This window comes from Schistocerca piceifrons, chromosome 4 (assembly GCF_021461385.2).
Source record: "Schistocerca piceifrons isolate TAMUIC-IGC-003096 chromosome 4, iqSchPice1.1, whole genome shotgun sequence".
NCBI lineage: Eukaryota > Metazoa > Arthropoda > Insecta > Orthoptera > Acrididae > Schistocerca > Schistocerca piceifrons.
The window spans coordinates 582,995,881-583,013,749 of NC_060141.1; the positions used below are offsets into that span (position 1 = coordinate 582,995,881).

Here is a 17,869-nt window from a genome sequence, read left to right on the forward strand (position 1 = left end):
ACATTTCTCTGTACGCAAAAATAAAAAAAAATCTTAAAGGGGCGTCATTTTACAAACATAGATGAGGGTAAAAATGCATCACTGAGAGAGTTAAAAGCTACCTTAGAGATCGAGATTCATACGTGTTTCGCTAGTAAATGTGTAGAATATCTAAAGTGGACTATTTTTAAGGTGGCAACATTGATGTAGACGAATAAATAAAATTCTTCCTTAAAAACAATAATTCTTGTTTTTTCTTGGCTGCGCACCAAGTTCTGGTCACCTGTAGTACCAAATAATTTTTTAGTGGTAGGCCCTTTCTTACAGAAAATCGTTGTCTGCCAATAAACACAGAAAGCTGTAGTCCTCATCTGTCAGGTCATTTATAAATATCGTGGACTCTTAACAGTGCTATCACACGTCCTTGAGCAACACAAGAGGATACAGATACTTGCACTTCTGGCAATATTGACTTATTGTTATCGTAGTTCAGTGTGCTACAGAGAGTACGTGTTTTGTGGTGGTACAGAATAAAAGTGGAAAATAAAGGATAAATTTACAAATTATAAACACCCTCATTTGTTTGCTTTCCATGTATACTAGTCGTTTTTTTATTTACATTGTTTTAGGTAGCATGCACGAATAACATTGTGGAAAATGCTCTAGTAACCCTTTGAACTCTGAGAAACTGCATCCACTGGACTCTCTCCAAAGGATGGAAGCAGAAACTTCAACAGTCTCCTCAGTATAATGCTTGGTTGTATATGTATAGTGACGTATCTTTCCCGATGAAAGTCATTCTGATAACGAAAATAACGGAAAACAGCATTAAATGGCGACACAGACAGTTCAGCAATGTAATTTCAATTATCTGAAAAATGTTGAAATTTTCTTTTAATTTATCTCTGGATCCAAGGTAACAGAATTTGATCTCACCATGAAAGCTTGTATATTTAGCATAATTTTACATCTTGATACAAAGATAACAATAACAGTGGTGGTTTAGTCATCTTGTATGTCAACATACATTCTAATTTTCAAATTCAAGACATTCACAGTCGCCATATATAGCCTCTACAGCAGAAAACGTATACATACCTTCCTCGGTCAGGGTTGTTAAAACCTGAAGTACATAAATGGCTGTCTTTGTAACACTCATTTCATTTCTCAGAAAGTTAACTATCGCTTTATATACCTGTGATGTAGCTAAATCGTGGTTTTTCTGGCAAATAAACCGTTTTTTCATGCATTTCTTACACTAGATATGATACTACTTATTTTCTCCATTTTCGTTCATTTCCTTCACCATTGTGGAAGAGCGTGTGCCGCAAGTATAAATTCCTTTACCCGCTTGGACACATTTGATAATAACACTGTTACCATTCAGTTTATAAAGAATAAATTATTTATATTTTTCAGTTACTGAGTATTGATGTTTAAGAGACTGAAAAACGCCTGTGACCATCGTTGTTGATTATACCACTCTTATATAGTGCTAACGTACGATGAAGACGATGACGATACACTGCACTCAGATCAAGGACGCGTTCCGTAGGAAAGTAGTTTGGAGAAGGAAGTTTGAATAGTTGTCCGGAGGGTAACGAGCGTTACAGAGCGGGAGGGATGGAGCTTGGAGCTCAGTGTTACGTCAAAAAGTCAGGGAGAAAAATGAATGGAAACAATATGTGATGTAACGAATTTCGTTATTCGGAAGTTACTCTGGAAAAGGGGTTAAGAGCGAGTGGAGCCGAACAGACGAAGGAATGTGCTATTACAGAACAAACAACGAAACAATTCGCTTTCTGATAGTTTGTATATATTCGATGGCATATTTAATGATTTGTGTGTGAAATGTAATCGGATGTGAAAGGAAAGGCAAGGCGCATTGCGTTATAGAGTTAGGTATTATTTGTGAAAGATAAGGGTCGATGAGATTAAGGGTTTGAAGAGGGATGCAAGCTGCAGCTACCCACTTATTTAAATCTCCATGAAGAATTACAGAAACGGATAAGAAACAGGAAGGGTAAGTACAGGATGTTGATTGTAAATTTAATTAGGAAAGGAGCATGTAATGGACGATTCTTCAATGGAAAACCTTGGGCACGATATCTAAGTTAGAAGAATTTGCTGAAACAATTAGTCCTTTAGGCTTTCTTTCAAAAAGAATGAAATAGAAAATGAACTTGTTGATGACCAAATGGAACAACAAATTAAGTTGACCACATTTTATTAAATAATGGTGATATGTATGCTATTGTACACCTAAACTACTTTCTGATTGTAGGTAATCATAAATTTGTAAGATGCACATTTAAAAAAAAAGTATAAAGCTAGAATGAAACAGGCTCTTGAGGAAATAAATAAAAAAAAATCCAAAATTATCCAAAAACTGAGAGGTAACGAAATCTCGGAAGATAAAGGTTGTACAGACATAGACAGAACGAAAACTTAGTAAGGATACAGGGTACCTTTAAATGGTGGAAGAATGGAAATTTTTTATGACTTTATTAAATTCTATAGTCTTTCCTGATTACATTGATATATGCATTATAGGGTTTCAAATGAAAAATGACCTACATATACCAAATTTTAAAGTTACGGTCATGTATGTTGCCACACCCCCTTCATTTCTGTTACATAAACCAGTATTATTTCGAAAAGCACTGTGAACTTTCTGTTTACAGCGACTACACATACGATACATTGTATATATTGGTAACAGTGCAGGTTTCTAGTGTCTGTAAATGATTATCTTTGCTAGTAATTACTTTTGTTTCGCTGAAGCAGTTTGTTCACGTATTACTGAATGTTTGTTGCGCAAGTGCTACAGATAGTTGTGGAAGTACATATATTTTAGTGTGCGATAAATACGAACTATGCCACGCATCAAGAAATATAAAAAAGGAAATTCCGTGGTAACCAGTTCACAAACGAAACAAGCCACACTGTTGAAAGCAACCTATGTATCATTTCTTCAGGGAAGAAACTCCCTCATGGCACGCCTCCTGGTGATTCAAATTTTTGTGTTAACAATGACGCCGTTTGTACTGGATTTGTTGTTGTTGATGTTGGTATCTTATCTTCTTTGATAAAGGAAGTGGCGATATGTAAACAATGTGATGGTGTAGGCTGTCTGGAAATAACTGAGCAAAGTAGCAGGAAGGGTTTAGCGTCAAAATTAGTTGTTCTGTTTAGATCCTGCAATAAGAAAATGACTTTGAACAGTGTGCATATTTCATTTGAAGTTAGTGTACGTAAAGCGTGCAATGAAAAAGGAGAAAAGGCTGCTCAAACGTTTTGTGGTTTGATGGACCTTCCTCCTCCTCCTAATAGGTTCAGCAAGTACATAAAAATACTTTTAAGTGCGTTGACGGTTGTGTCTAAAACATCTATGAAACGTGCAGTAGAAGAAACTGTAAACATTAGTGGAACCAGAGACATTGCTGTTGCACTTCATGGGACATTGCAACGTCAAGGAGATCGTTCCTGGAATGGTGTTGTAAGTGCTACTTCTCTGGAGTTGGTGTTGAGTGCTTATCTAAGTACTGCCACACCTACCATGGTAACAGTGAAGGACACATTGAACAGCAGTGTTTTAAGAATTATGACGGTTACAGTGGAGTTATGGAGAGTGAGGGAGCTCTCAAAATATTTCAGAGATCGCTAGATATACGAAGTACCTAGGCGATGGCGACTCCAAAGCTTTCAATAAAATTAATGAGTTTAGTGTTTAAGGTGATATCTTGGTAACAAAACTGGAGTGTTGTGGACATGTGCAAAAGAGGATGGCTGCTAGATTGAGGAAGCTACAAAGGGAAAGGAAAGGTGCTATCTGATGGAAAATTTCTGTGTGGCCTAGGCGGATTGACAGAAAAATAAACAGACCTTCTTCAGAGTTGTTGTGGACTGGCCATTAGACGTACTGCATCTCTGAATGATGTTACAGCAATGGGAAAAGCTGTATGGGCCACCTATTTTCCTAAGTTGGCCACAAATTACCACCCTGTTCAGGGACTTTGGCCTAAAGGGGCAGATTCTTGGTGTAGTCACCAAAAAGCAAAAGAAAGTGATCAAATACACCATCGTAAGAATTCTCTTCTTGAGCCTGTTGTGAATGAAATAAAACCAATTTTCAGACACCTGAGTGACCCTGTTTTGCTTAGTAAATGTCTTCATGTAGTCACTCAGAATACATACGAAAGTTTCAACCATTGCATATGGGAAAGATTACCCAAGAACGTTTTTGTAGGACTAAATACATTAAAAGATGGTGTACTAGATGGAGTCATATGTTTCAGTGCTGGAGTGATAGGAAGGTTGGAAGACCTGAGAAAGTTAGGCATAAAATGTGGCTCTAATACGGAAGATCAATTGCTTGCGTGTGACAGACAAAGGATGCTTGAAGCTGAAAGATTCGCTCTTCAGGTTACCATAGAAGGAGTAAGCGCCAAAAGAAGTGCCAAGAGGAAGCCTGAAGATGAAGAAATGCAGCAGGATGAAGACTTGCTTCAGCTGAGGCACAGTTTAATTGGACTCATATCTTCATTTGCAATTTCCTGCAAGTTGTACTACTCAGAATTCAGGTACAAATATTTCCTAAGGTTTATAAAGCATCGCTCTAATTTTTTCTGTAACTTGCAGTAGTCCATGTATGTATATAGTCCATGTATGTATATGTAGTAGACCTAAGCTTTATTGCAGAATCAACTAAATTATAGAAAAAATAACATTTTCACTAGGAAAAAATTATAAAAATTAAAATGTAAGATGTGATATTTTTATATACATAATAGGTGGAAGTAAATAGGTCTAGTATCTCAACCATCATGTCATGCATATCTGGTTAAAGTTTGATCTCCTTCAAATGTATAACATTGGCATTGGATTAAATGGTACCTCAATTTGAGGAAGTATTTTGGAAAAAAATTGCATCAATTTCTTTGTAATTTTTTTAATAACCCTAAGCAGTTTCAAAAATATTCAAAATACTTTTAATTTGTTTAGAAAGTGTGCTCCATTGCCTGATACCAACAAAAAAATCTGTAAGACCTATACATTATAAACAGTGCCTGAAAGAAATAGGCGTTGATTTTTACGTAATATTGAGTCGGAAAAGTATCCTGTATACTTAAACTAAGGTACTCATGTAGAACAGCCAAAGATGTTGCAGTTGTGGTAAAAGCAAAATAAAAGAAAATCTCAAATTCAACGAGGTATCTGTTAAGTAGAAGATTTGGGCTTTTGGCAAACTACAACAGATAGGCTACGTGGAACAATATGCAAAAGTATTTGTTCTAGTATATACGAGGGCGTGCTGAAAATTAATGCCTCTTATTTTTTATGTGAAAACTCTTGCAACTTTTTAAATAAAACAAACAACATTAACACTCTACATGTTTATTCTTCGTGTCTACGTATTTGCAGTTCTTTGTCGCTAGAGGGCTCCGAAGTGTTGCGTGTAATACGACAATGTGCAAAGTTACTATGCCGGTGAGTGAGAGACAGCGTCCTGTAGTCGAGTTTCGATTTGAAGAGTTCGCCTCTCCTTCAGCATGACAATGCCGACCATAGACGTGCGCAGCGACATCTGCAACAATACGACGCCTTGGGTCCACTGTCGTCGATCATCCTCCACACAGTCCCGACTTGGCCCCATCCGATTTTCATGTTTTTCAAAACTTAAAGAAAGCCTTCGGCGACTTCACTTTGACAGTGATGAAGCGGTGCAAGGAAAGGTAAGGTTGTGGCTCCGGGAACGAAGTCAGACATTCTACAGCAATGGTATCAACAAACTGTTCTCTTATTGGCAGAAATGTGTTCGTCGCCAGGGTGACTATGTTGAGGAATAAATATGCAGTCGTGAACAAGAAAGATGTAGATTATTAATAACGTTTGTTTTACCTAGGCCTTAAGAATTTTCATATAAAAAATCTGAGGCATTTCTTCTCAGCATTCCATCGTATTTTCGACTGCAAGTGGGGAAAAACAAAAATTTTTTTAAGAGAAACAAAAACTGATAAATTAATAATGGTTTTCAAAACTAAGGTTTCTATGTGACTGTCAAGGAAAGCATAAAATGGCTTTGGAAGTAAGAAATGGAATCTCAATATAAAAACTGTTCATAACCAAAACGCTCCTCAGCGAGTAGTTGAGAGATGTATCTTGGAAATTATTTAAATTCTTAAACAAATGTGTCAGGATAAAAGACTGGATGATTAACTAAAATAAAATGGAAGTGAGCGAATCAAGCGTATCGACGGTAGGTGCTGGAGAGAAGGACTTAAACGACGGAGATGACGGATGAGTAGTTTACTTCATAAAACATGCACTGAGAGCATGGATGCGCGTATATGTTGTTTTTGTTTTTAGGCTTGTTTTCCTCAGTCGCAGTTATACAAGTAATATACACTGAAGAGCCAAAGAAATTGGTACACCTGCCTAATATTGTGTATGGCCCCCGCGGTCACGCAGAAGAGCCGCAACACAACATGCCGTGGACTCGATTAATGTCTGAAGTAGTGCTGGAGGGAACTGACACCATGAATCCTGCAGGGCTGTCCACAAATTCGCAAGAGTACTAGGGGGAGGATATCTCTTCTGAAGAGCACGTTGCATGGCATTCCAGATATGCTCAATATTGTTCATGTCTGGGGATTCTAGTGGCCACCAGAATTGTTTAAACTCAGAAGAGTGTTCCTGGAGCCACTCTGTAGCAATTATAAACGTGTGAGATGTCACATTATCCCGCTGGAATTCACCAAGTCCGTCGGAATGCACAATGGACACGAATGAATGCAGGTGATCAGGCAGGATGCTTACGTACGTGTCACCTCTCAGAGTCGTACGTAGACATATCAGGGGTCCAATATCACTCCAACTGCACACTTTCCACACCATTACAGAGCCTCCACCATACTGAACAGCCGCCTGCTGACATGCAGGGTCCATGGATTCATGAGGTTGTCTCCATACCCGAACACATCCATCCACCGGATACAATTTGAAACGAGACTCGTCCGACACGTTCCACACCATTACAGAGCCTCCACCATACTGAACAGCTGCCTGCTGACATGCAGGGTCCATGGATTCATGAGGTTGTCTCCATACCTGAACACGTCCATCCACCGGATACAATTTGAAACGAGACTCGTCCGACCGGGCAAAATGTTTCCAGTCATCAACAGCGCAATGTCTTTGTTGATGGGCCCAGGAGAGGCGTAAAACTTAGTGTTGTGAAGTCATCAAGGGTACACGAGCGGGCCTTCGGCTCCAAAAGCCCATATCGATGATGTTTCGTTGAATGGTTCGTACGCTGACACTTGTTGATGGCCCAGCATTGATATCTGCAGCAATCTGAGTCGGAAGGTTTGTACTTCTGTCACTTTGAACGATTCTCTTTCCGGCCGCAGTGATGTCGAACATTTGATGTTTTAGCGGATTCATGATACCCACGGTACACTCGTGGAATGGCCGTACGGGAAATCTCTACTTCATCGCTATCTCGGACATGCTGTGTCGCGTCGATCGTGCGCCGACTATAACGCCACCTTCAAATTCACTTACATCTTGATAACCCGCCACTGTAGCAGCAGTTACCGAAGTAACAACTGCGGCAGACACTTGTGGTTTTATACAGGCGTTGCGACCGCAGCACTGTGTTCTGCCTGTTTACATACCTCTGTATTTGAATACGCATGCCCATACCTGTTTCTTTTGCTCTTCAGTGTAGGTCACAGGCGATCCTTTGCTACTGTATGCATTTCACTTTATTTCAAACGTCTTCAGTGGTTAGGTATTTTGTTTCCTGCTTCATTCTTAATGTGTAGAAGGAAACAAACATCCGGATACTGGAAATGCATTGACATAAAGTGAAACGCACGTGGTTTAAATAAGATATTGCATTAAAGTCGCCAAAGACGGTATACAACCTATATTATTTTGATGCCCGTAATGTATGGAAAACTCTTTCCAAAGTCTTTATCCATCAGTGAATGTCAAATGACTGATGATGATGGTGGTGTGAGCAGTGTAAAGTTTCGTCCCAGTCAAGTGTGTGTGCTGTAATGATGATGTGAATGGTTTTCAGGATGTTCCAGAAGGAGCGGAATTCGACGCAGCACAAGGCACTGCCTCGACGTCCCGAGTCCCGCATATCGTTTACGGAGTACCAAACGTACGACGAGGTGTGTATCTCCCATGATTTAAATAACTACACAAATGCCGTGACCCTAAATTGATAATTGCAATTGACGCGATTCTCAGAGGGTTTAGCGTAAATACAGAAAGTTCTAAAAAGTCGACAGTATGTTGCTAAGCGATCTGATAGCGCATATAACGCTACTGAGTTACTAGCTTCAGCCTCTATGGAGAACGAAGCATTCATTTAGTTTAAGATACCCCTATCTGAAGGACTTTGGGAGAAAAATGTAAAGCTATAAAACTAAATAATTTGTTAATGTCCTTTTAAAGTGGAATAAGATAAAAAAACTTGTATTTATTAATGAATAGAAAATCTCAATAACATTCAGCTGCGAAAAATATATTTTTACCAGGCGGTGGAAGGGTTCCCATATTTAAAACATATTGATAATGAAGTGGACATTGGTTACGTCGTTCACATAGGGACGTATACGACAGCAAAAATTGAGTCTGTTCAAACACCTCAGATATAAAACTCATCCTGTTATAGATTGCTAAGAGTGTCTTCAATAATTTGCAGATAATGCTATTTAAATGGTGTGGAAGGAAAAACCATACGTGATCAATGACTTAAAGGAGACATCCAATTTTCACGAGCATTCTGGATGAACAATTCTGATATGGATATACCAAGGCGACTCCACCTTCGTTGACCAGCACGTAATGTTGCAAAGAGAATATACAGCTCAAAATAGAGCCTAGACGGGAGGGACAGCAGTAAAAGTAATGTAAATCCCAAATCCGCTGTTCAAACCTAGTCCAATTATTAAAAATAAAATGACAGATCAGTTTTTATTGTTCCGTTTGCAGGAGATCACAAAATATCGTTACTTATGGCTTCATGTTTACGATTTCGAAGACACTTTTTCCGTTGTCTATGAAACTATGAATAGGTACAACAAAGGTATCCTGAATAAACCTATAGCTTCTCGGCTAAAATTTCGAAATCTCTACGTCTCGTTTTGTCAAATTATCTTCTAAATTTCACTATATCTGTATTGTATATGCCGTTTTTAATTTCTTTTAAACACTAGACAAGTCACAATTGAATAAAATCAGCCTTAACGGATTATAGATACGGTATGTTTTCATATTCCTCGAACTCTACATGCGTACACCCTCTCCATTAAAAAAGTGGTAATTAATAGACAATTTATTTTTTTGTTTTGTAGTATAGGGACTGCGTAAATTGTGTATGCATTGGCTATCTCTCGAACCATGTTAAGTGTTTTTGGAATGGAATACCATGCAGATATTTCCAACACTCTTTCTGATAAGGGCCATGTAAGAACTACTCAGAAGTTGCTACCATTCTCTAATATAGTTCACTCTAAATAATGAATAATGTGAAGTCATCTACATGAATAACGAAAGGAGTCCGCTAAATTTCGGTTACATGATAAATCACACAAATCTAAAGGCTATAAATTCAACTAAATACTTAGGGATTACTGTTACGAATGACTTAAATTGGAAATATCACATAGATAAAGTCGTGGTAAAAGCAAATCAAAGACTATAATTTACTGGCAGTACACTTAGAAAATGCAACAGATCTACAGAAGAAATTGCTGTCACTATGCTTGTCCTCCCTCTTCTGGAGTATTGCTATGAGGTGTGGGATTCGTATCACACAGGATTGACGGAGGACATCGAAAAAGTTCAAAGAATGGCAGCTGTAATTGTAATATCGCAAAATAGGGTAGAGAGTGCTTGCTAATACTGTATAATGTTGATTGGAAACCAAACTGTGATTGCATTTGTTGGGGCATACAGAAATTGTTAAGAAGAGATGCGATCTATAGATGTGAGTCCTCCTGTTACTCAAACAGTCATATGTTTAAATTTTAATGAACCTTAGGGGTAGATACTGCTATGGAGTTTACAAGGTGTATTCATTAAATTAATAAATTGCCTAGAGCAATGAGTTATGTCTACGCTGTACCTCTGGTTTACAGATTCGGCAGTACCTGTCAGACCTGGCTTCAAGCTACCCCAGCCTGGTGTCCGTGGAGACCATTGGGCAGAGCTTCGAGGGTCGGCCCATAGACATGATCAAGATTTCATCGGGTGGGGACGGCACCCGTCCAGTAATCGTAATCGACGCAGGCATCCACGCCAGAGAGTGGATCGCTCCAGCTGCCGCCCTCTACGTCATCAACCAGCTGGTTGAAAACGCAGCCGAGAGCGCGCTCACAGCCAGCGTCGACTGGCACATCATACCCGTGCTCAACCCTGATGGTTACGAGTACACGTTCACATCGGTAATGTTAACACTTGTTACTTTTGACTATAGCAGGGGCGGGCAGGAATCCTGCACGTGTGCGGTGCACTTGCACGCGTGCAGGTAACAGGTGTCTGCGTGCACACAGGGGCAAGCTGGCCACCCGCTTATCTCCCATCCCCACCATATCTTCTGTCCGCTCCTTCCTCTGCAATGCGTTTTGTTTCCTATCTTGCTTTATTGAATGAAGGAATAAGGTTAGTAGGAGTGCTTGAAAGATATCGTGGTTTGAAAGAGTACCTATTACCTACGATACGTTTTATTTAATTATCGTAGGTGGAGTGGAACAAAATTTCTACGTACAGACAAACGCAAACAGTTACTTAAATTTTCATCACTGATATCTGCTCTTAATCGAGACTTACTAATTCAGCAAATGGTTTTCTAGCTCTCGCTATATTAAGCGCAATCTTGTAACTTGCACGTACTGCTGGGCTATTATTGTTGTCGTCCTGAAAAATTGAAAACAGTGCTCCATAAAATGTTAAATCAGTTAGATGAGAGACATGACGAAATAAAGTTGCAGATCTCTCGTGACCACAGCAACTACGACAGATTCATTTAGTATCGTCAGATCGCTCTTCTTAAGCTCAGTCCATTTCCCCATCCGCTCAGAATCCGACAATAAACTGTACTCGTCCTTGTGAAATTTGTTATAATGGCCTTCAATACTAAACTTCCACTGGCCAGCGAGAATACTGCCACATACTAAACATTTCGAATTTTCACGTTTTTGCACAAAGAAAAAATGATTCTCCCATTACTTTTTAAAAGATAGCAAATTTCCACTTCTCCGTTTCCTTGTTTCACTCTGCACTTTCCGGTTCTTGAAATACAACGTTCACTACGTAGTGGTCGCTTGGTATCAACGTCCGCAGCTTAGCCTGGCACCACACTGCCGCAACCTGCCGGCTGTCGCCACTGCCCCAGTGGACGATTGCAGTCGAGCAGCACACGTGCAGCGCTGTGCGCTCATGAGCCGCGTGCATCGTTTGCCCGCCCCTGGACTATAGCATTTCTGACCTTAGTATTGGTGTTGTACAAGGTGTCCAGCGAAGGAGTCCCTGATTCCAAAATGAAATACCTCGAAGAGTAAGATCGACGTACGAGTGCAACAAACGGTACGTTTATAGTGAAGGCTGTGAAAATGTTGTACATTGCCAATAGATGTCGGTGTACTCACAATACGTCGTGCCTACAAATATCGCCCGGCAGCTCAGAGGGATCAGATCCACCGTTGAACCGCGGAAGGAGATTAGCCTACCAAACGAAGAGATTGAAATCATGTATTCCATCCAACAACGTCTTTTTATGGTAATGGAATACCACAGGTTGGAACACAGTCATATGACTACAAACGCAGTTTTCAAACACAAGTTACTGTTCCAAAAGAAAAACATTCGCTATCTCTTCGCCATATTCCAACGGACACGCAGCGTGGCTGATGATCTAGCGGGCAATATTGGCCCCAGACAAACTGCAGTTACTCCTGAAAATGTCGCCGTGGTTTCTTGAATTATTCTGCAAAATCAAAGACAATTTCCGCACAGTCTGACTTGAAGCGTTCCCGCATGGATTATATATTCAGACAGAGCTTACTTATATTTCCATTCAAAATCCAAAGCCACAAGGCCGTACCTGTATGAGCTATGTGACAGGTAAATGACTTTACGAACCAGATTCTCACAATGATTTGATAAAGAAGGATATGATGTTGGCTGCAACTGGTTCACAGGTCAACTGCACTTCCACATGAATGGAGTCGTGAATAAACAAAATTTTGACGGCTTTGGGGTTCCGAAAATTCCCATTTGTGTGTAAAGATACCACTGCTTTCTTCCAAAGTTACTGTTTTGGCTGCGGTATGCAGCAGGCATTATTGGCCCTTTTTCAACCGAGAAGCAATGACGAGTGAACGTAACGCTAGAATTTTGGATCAGTTCGTCGCCACAAGGCTAACCTTGAATCAGCGATCTGTTTGGCATCTGAGTCCGTTTGCATTGACACACTATGGGATGAAGTGGCAAATTTCATCGTTCGTTTGTGCCTCCTCCGTACTGCGACTGGTGGACGTTTCGAAAAGACTGTGATCTGATTCCAAAGCCTGCCTGCTGAGGACGAGTTGAATTGTGCATGCTGATACTGTAAGTCCTGCACTGTGTACAGCGGCATCCGTTAGCAGCTTTTCGAAACTTCTGCATGAAATTTTTACAGCTTTCACAATAAACATATGTTTTGTTGTACTCGTCTATAGATCTTATTTTTCGAGATGCTTAAGTTTAAAATCAGGGACTCCTTCGGTGTACACCAAGAGCACCTATACCCAGGGGCAAGGGCGGCTGGCGCCTCTCCCCTAGATCTCAGGAAAAGCAAAAAATATAGTGTATTCACATTTTTTTCTTTCAAGAAAATGATTTAAAAGTCGGTATTACACAGGTTTTTAACAGCTGCGAAAATGGAGCTTTTCATGGCTACTTGCGAATCGCCATTCATCTTCCAAAATATTAAAATACTGCATATCCCCCCCCCCCCCTAACTAATGCACACCCTGTTTGAGACAGCACACACAAGCAATTGCATTAGAGATAGCTGTTGCATAGGACAGAGAGATGTCGCCACAACGAATGGCGCTGTTGCCATTTCACGTGACTGGGATGTCGTTAGGCCTGCTCCGCCTTGAAAGTGAGCACTGGGTAGGCAAGCTTCTTATTAACAGTAAATTTCGCATCGACCAGACCGTGGATCTGCGAGGCAAGGGGCACCTCCCTCTGTGGTTGCGCAGGCGCTGGACTTTCTACCTGCCAACGTGTATAGGGCGTAAGGAACCCAGCACACTAGTAATCAGAGGCCATATAAATAAACACTGTTTCAAAAAGACTTATCCGATTTTGCAAGACTGTATCTTCTACATGAATAAAAGAAACTCCGAGTAAATTTTAAGTTATGATTAAGTTAGGCTTACAGAGTTTTTATTTTCAGAAGAACCACCCAGTTTTACAAAAGTGTATCTTTTGCATGCATGCACACACGATCTCGAGGAACTTTTAACAATTACGCTGTTGTATCCGGAATTGGATTAACAACAAATAATGATTGGCGTGAGCTCCAAATTCTGTTTATTGCCATCAGCTCCAAAATACTAACACAACTTGGTGCTTGATCAAGAGCAGCGACTGGGCTCCAGAGTCCAAGTCTGGTATGGCAAACAGTCGTAGCACAGTGTAGCGTCATTCCTGGGTGCGACGTCGACGTAGCAGAGGTAGCCCAACACGAGCCAGCCTGCCAGGCGTGGCGGTGTATGCCGCTATATAGGGCGAGTGGCGGAGGAGTATGACCGCCGTAACCGAGTCCGCTGGTCGTGTCTGATATGATTGGCGGCGCGGCCTCACGTGACTGTCTCTCGGGAGGACCCGGCCGAGGTTGCCATGACAGTGCGGAAGCACTCTGTGTGTGAGGCCCGCGCCTGCGCTGTACAGCTGTGCAGAGCTGCGCATAAGCGGGGCGTGCCGGCCGTTGGCTGTATGACGTAAAGACCGCGGCCACGCAGCTGCAGGCGCCACGGTGTGGGCATTGACTATACCACATACGCTTTAGGTCAAAGTTTTTATTGCCCTTTCACATCAGCACACACTCCGCTGCAGAGTGAAAATTCACTCTGGAAGCATTCTCCACGCTGTGGCTAAGCCATAGCTCCGAAATATCTTTTCTTCCAAGAGTGCTAGTCCGGCTAGTTTTGCAGGAGAACGGCGGAATTCGGAAAGTGACAAGTGAGGTGCTGGTGGAATTAAAGCTGTGAGGAGGATCCTGTGACGTGCTTGGGTAACCCGTCGATAGAGTACTTGGCTGCGAAAAGCAAAGGTCGCGAGTGCCACTATCAGTTCCGCACACAATTTTAATCTGGCAGTAAGTTTAATATCAGAGCCCAATCCGCTGCAGGGTGAAATATTCGTTCTAGATAGTTATCCTCGTGGCATAACCTTGTGAGCATGTCGGGAGCATACAGTGCGGACGCTACGCTGAGTCGCGATTCACTTAAAGTCGCACCAGAAGGGGCTTAGGCAGAGTCTTTAACGAAACCCCAGGCGACCTTGGAGGGCAACACGGCAACGCAATATCTTTGCCCATATCCGATGCGTCGAAAATCGTGGCGTACCATTGTAACTTAACTGTACCAGTTGAAACAGAGATCGTAAAACGCCTTTTGTTGCTTTGTTATCGCTATCGAAGCAGACGAACAGCGCAAAGCACGTTTAAGTACCCAATGAACGACAATGAGCACCGTGTGAAGCAGAGAAACCGAAGAACAACGAAATAGACGGATTGAAGGATCAATAATTGAGAGGCTATCTTATGATGGAAGACTGCGAACTCAAGCCAGCCATGAAAATATCACCCTACGAGAAGCGCAAACGAGGACAAGTTAACAGTACAACCAAACAAATGAAACATTTCACTACGACCCGACGATAGAAGATAAACACAAACACGTCGTAATTGTAAAAATGGATAGCGTCAGCCAATTTTGCAACGCGAAAAACTTCAGTAGAGAAACACCAGGATTCCGTTGCATGACTGGAAAAATTCGACTACTGCCACCGGAAGCACCTCCACAGGAATTTTTACATTAATGAAAGGGGAACATCCAGAATCAAAGCACTTTCTTCTAAATACAAAAGCGTACTACGCCTCTTTCCAAACAACTTATTTCTGTCACTTCGGTCAACACTAACAGAGTGAAATCGAGTACGTTTTTTTTTCCATCCAAGGACAAATACGTCACAATATGGGATCATTACTACCACTACGCAACGAAGACAATAAATTTTACAAGTATATTTCATCGGAAATGAAGAAACACAAATTGATCAACGATGCACAAATATCAATGTACTGAGACGAGAAGTAATTCTAGATGGACAGAAGACCTTACACTAATACAGTCTACTGATGCACATATTCAAAACAGCACTAGACCGAATGGTTTGTCATGACTATGAAGCTACAATTCGAGCTAACAAAAGGCCACCTGGAGAACACGAAAGTCGATTTAATGCTACTCAGATAGAAGAAGATAGAAGACGTCGACATCGTAATTACGGGCAATGAAACACAAGCCGTGACATAATTGTACAACGAAGATGAGAAGAACTACAACGCATTGCACAGATACATAGAGAAGGGGCAAGAGGAAATGGACACAGAGGGGGATGGGGGCAATAGGAGATAGGGCGTAGGGAAGGACGTGGACGGAGAGAGGGGATGGTGAAGATGGACAGAGAGAGGGGATGGTAGTGGTGATGAACAGGGAGCTGGGAGGGGAGGATGGAGATAGGAGGGAGGTGAGGTGGATAAAAAGAGAGGGGAAGAAGAAGATGGATAGAGAGAGGGGGCAGGAGGAGAAGGATAGAGAGGGGGGGGCAAGAGGACATGGACAAAGAAAGTGGCAAGAGGAGAAGGAGAGAGAGGAGAAGAGGGCAAAGGAGCAGGTGTACAGAGAGAGGGGAAAGGAGAAAATGTACGAAGAGAGGAGGAAGGAGATATACAGAGTGAAGGGGAAGGAGACGATGGACTAATAGAAGACTGGAATAAATAAATACCGGGGCAATGACGGGTTTCTCAGCTGGTAATTGACTAACTGCTAATAGAAACAACGAAAACTCTGTTAAGGAAGTGATTATTCTAGAGTGAATGTTCATTCTGTAATGATTGCAGCTTAGTAACGACCCTTGTCTGCTGCTGAAGATCGGTAATCTGTGTAAAATTGCCTTTAATTTCAATGAGTAGCTCATTACAACTCTCTATCATTAAACAGGTAGCATTCGATAAAAGTGTTAGCATGGTATCAAGCATTATTTATCAGAAAAGACGAAATGAATGGGAATCAACAATCAGCGTTCAAAGCAAGGAGCGAGGATAAGAACAACGTCAGAACTTAACAACACACAGAGATGGAAATAAATTGCAACATCCTCATCCTAACTTCACGGTCTATGTCATTTATGAGACTCCTCTTGCAACAACTCCTTCCTTCCCTTATTAATTTTCGATCTTACAAACAGATACAGAATAACACGAAAAAAGTAAATTTATCTCCTTTTTTTCTCCTCTGCATGTTTACTTCCAATTATACCCCCCTCCTTCCACTATCTTCTTTTGCCTCAAACAGCCATATCACAGACGAATGCCAAGTTGTGGCACTGAAACACACCTGCAGTATTATTGGCCTACAGAGAGGCAGAAAATTCTCAAACACGGACTGGCGACACATGAAATTTTGAAGAGTTGTGCTCGAGGAGGTGCCATAGACTGCTACATCTTAGGCAACGGTCCGACATAACACAGATGTAATAACTGATAGCGAAAGTCGTAAGAGAAACTAACAATATCTGACAAATCGGAGAGCGTCAGTGCCCCAAGTTCTTAAACATCTACAAACCTACCGTGACGCAAAAACTAAGTGAAACAATTGCTTAAAAACTACGTTTTCACGTCTCTACTGTTTACCTTCTGCTGCAGCAGTCTCTCACTCCTTTACTACGCTTCCCCAAATTAAAATCTCAATCAGATAATTAACTAACACGGAAAATATGTTCCATAAGGGTAGCAGATAATAAATTGCACAGTGAGAATGCTTTGAAAATAAAGATGAAGACGCTTTGATAACAAGTAAAATGATTTTATTTAGTCACTAAAAATACTTCACGTAAAGGAAGGTCGCTCAAACAACAGTTTAACATTCTTTTTAAGTTTATTTCATTCCTCTTAGCATCCAGCAAATTCTCGAATTACTGTTGTATTTAATTCAGAACTGTATCCATATTCCGTAGTTCCAACGCTTGCACATTTTGACACAAGCTGTTGTCATTTGAAAGCATTGCGCTAGTGACTCGGTTCCCATTTTGCTTGAAATCTGAATACAGTCCTGCAAACGATGCAGTTCACATACCTAAAACACATTGTATCCCCGTTTGCGGTAAACATGTAAGAAAGGTAGAACCTCCATACTGGAATTCCGCAAATACCTAACGTAAATCTCTTTTTAAATGATTATATTGTATGAAGAATTTAGTTGACACATCCAATCGTTTCAGACACTGGAGAACAGAACAGAGCGCATTGTGAAAAAAAGAGCCTCTCTGTATATTTTTATCATTTTGGTTCTCACGGTATACGTCCTTGTGCCGGCCGGAGTGGCCGAGCGGTTCTAGGCGCTACAGTCTGGAACCGCGCGACCGCTACGGTCTCAGATTCGAATCCTGCCACGGGCAGGGATGTTTTTGATGTCCTTAGGTTAGTTAGGTTTAAGTAGTTCTAAGTTCTAGGGGACTGATGACCTCAGAAGTTAAGTCCCATAGTGCTCAGAGCCATTTATACGTCATTGTAATATATCTCCGTAACTGCTCT

General features: G+C 41.0%; 1 protein-coding gene across 1 annotated transcript in view; it reads left to right on the forward strand.

The window, feature by feature from the left end:
- LOC124796032 (carboxypeptidase B-like) overlaps window positions 1-17,869 on the forward strand; it is a 73,617-nt gene that overhangs the window by 38,176 nt on the left and 17,572 nt on the right. Inside the window, exons 3-4 of the mRNA XM_047260117.1 lie at window positions 8,069-8,165; window positions 10,140-10,445. Coding sequence (XP_047116073.1) covers window positions 8,069-8,165; window positions 10,140-10,445 — 403 coding nt within the window. The remainder of the gene's footprint in view (window positions 1-8,068; window positions 8,166-10,139; window positions 10,446-17,869) is intronic.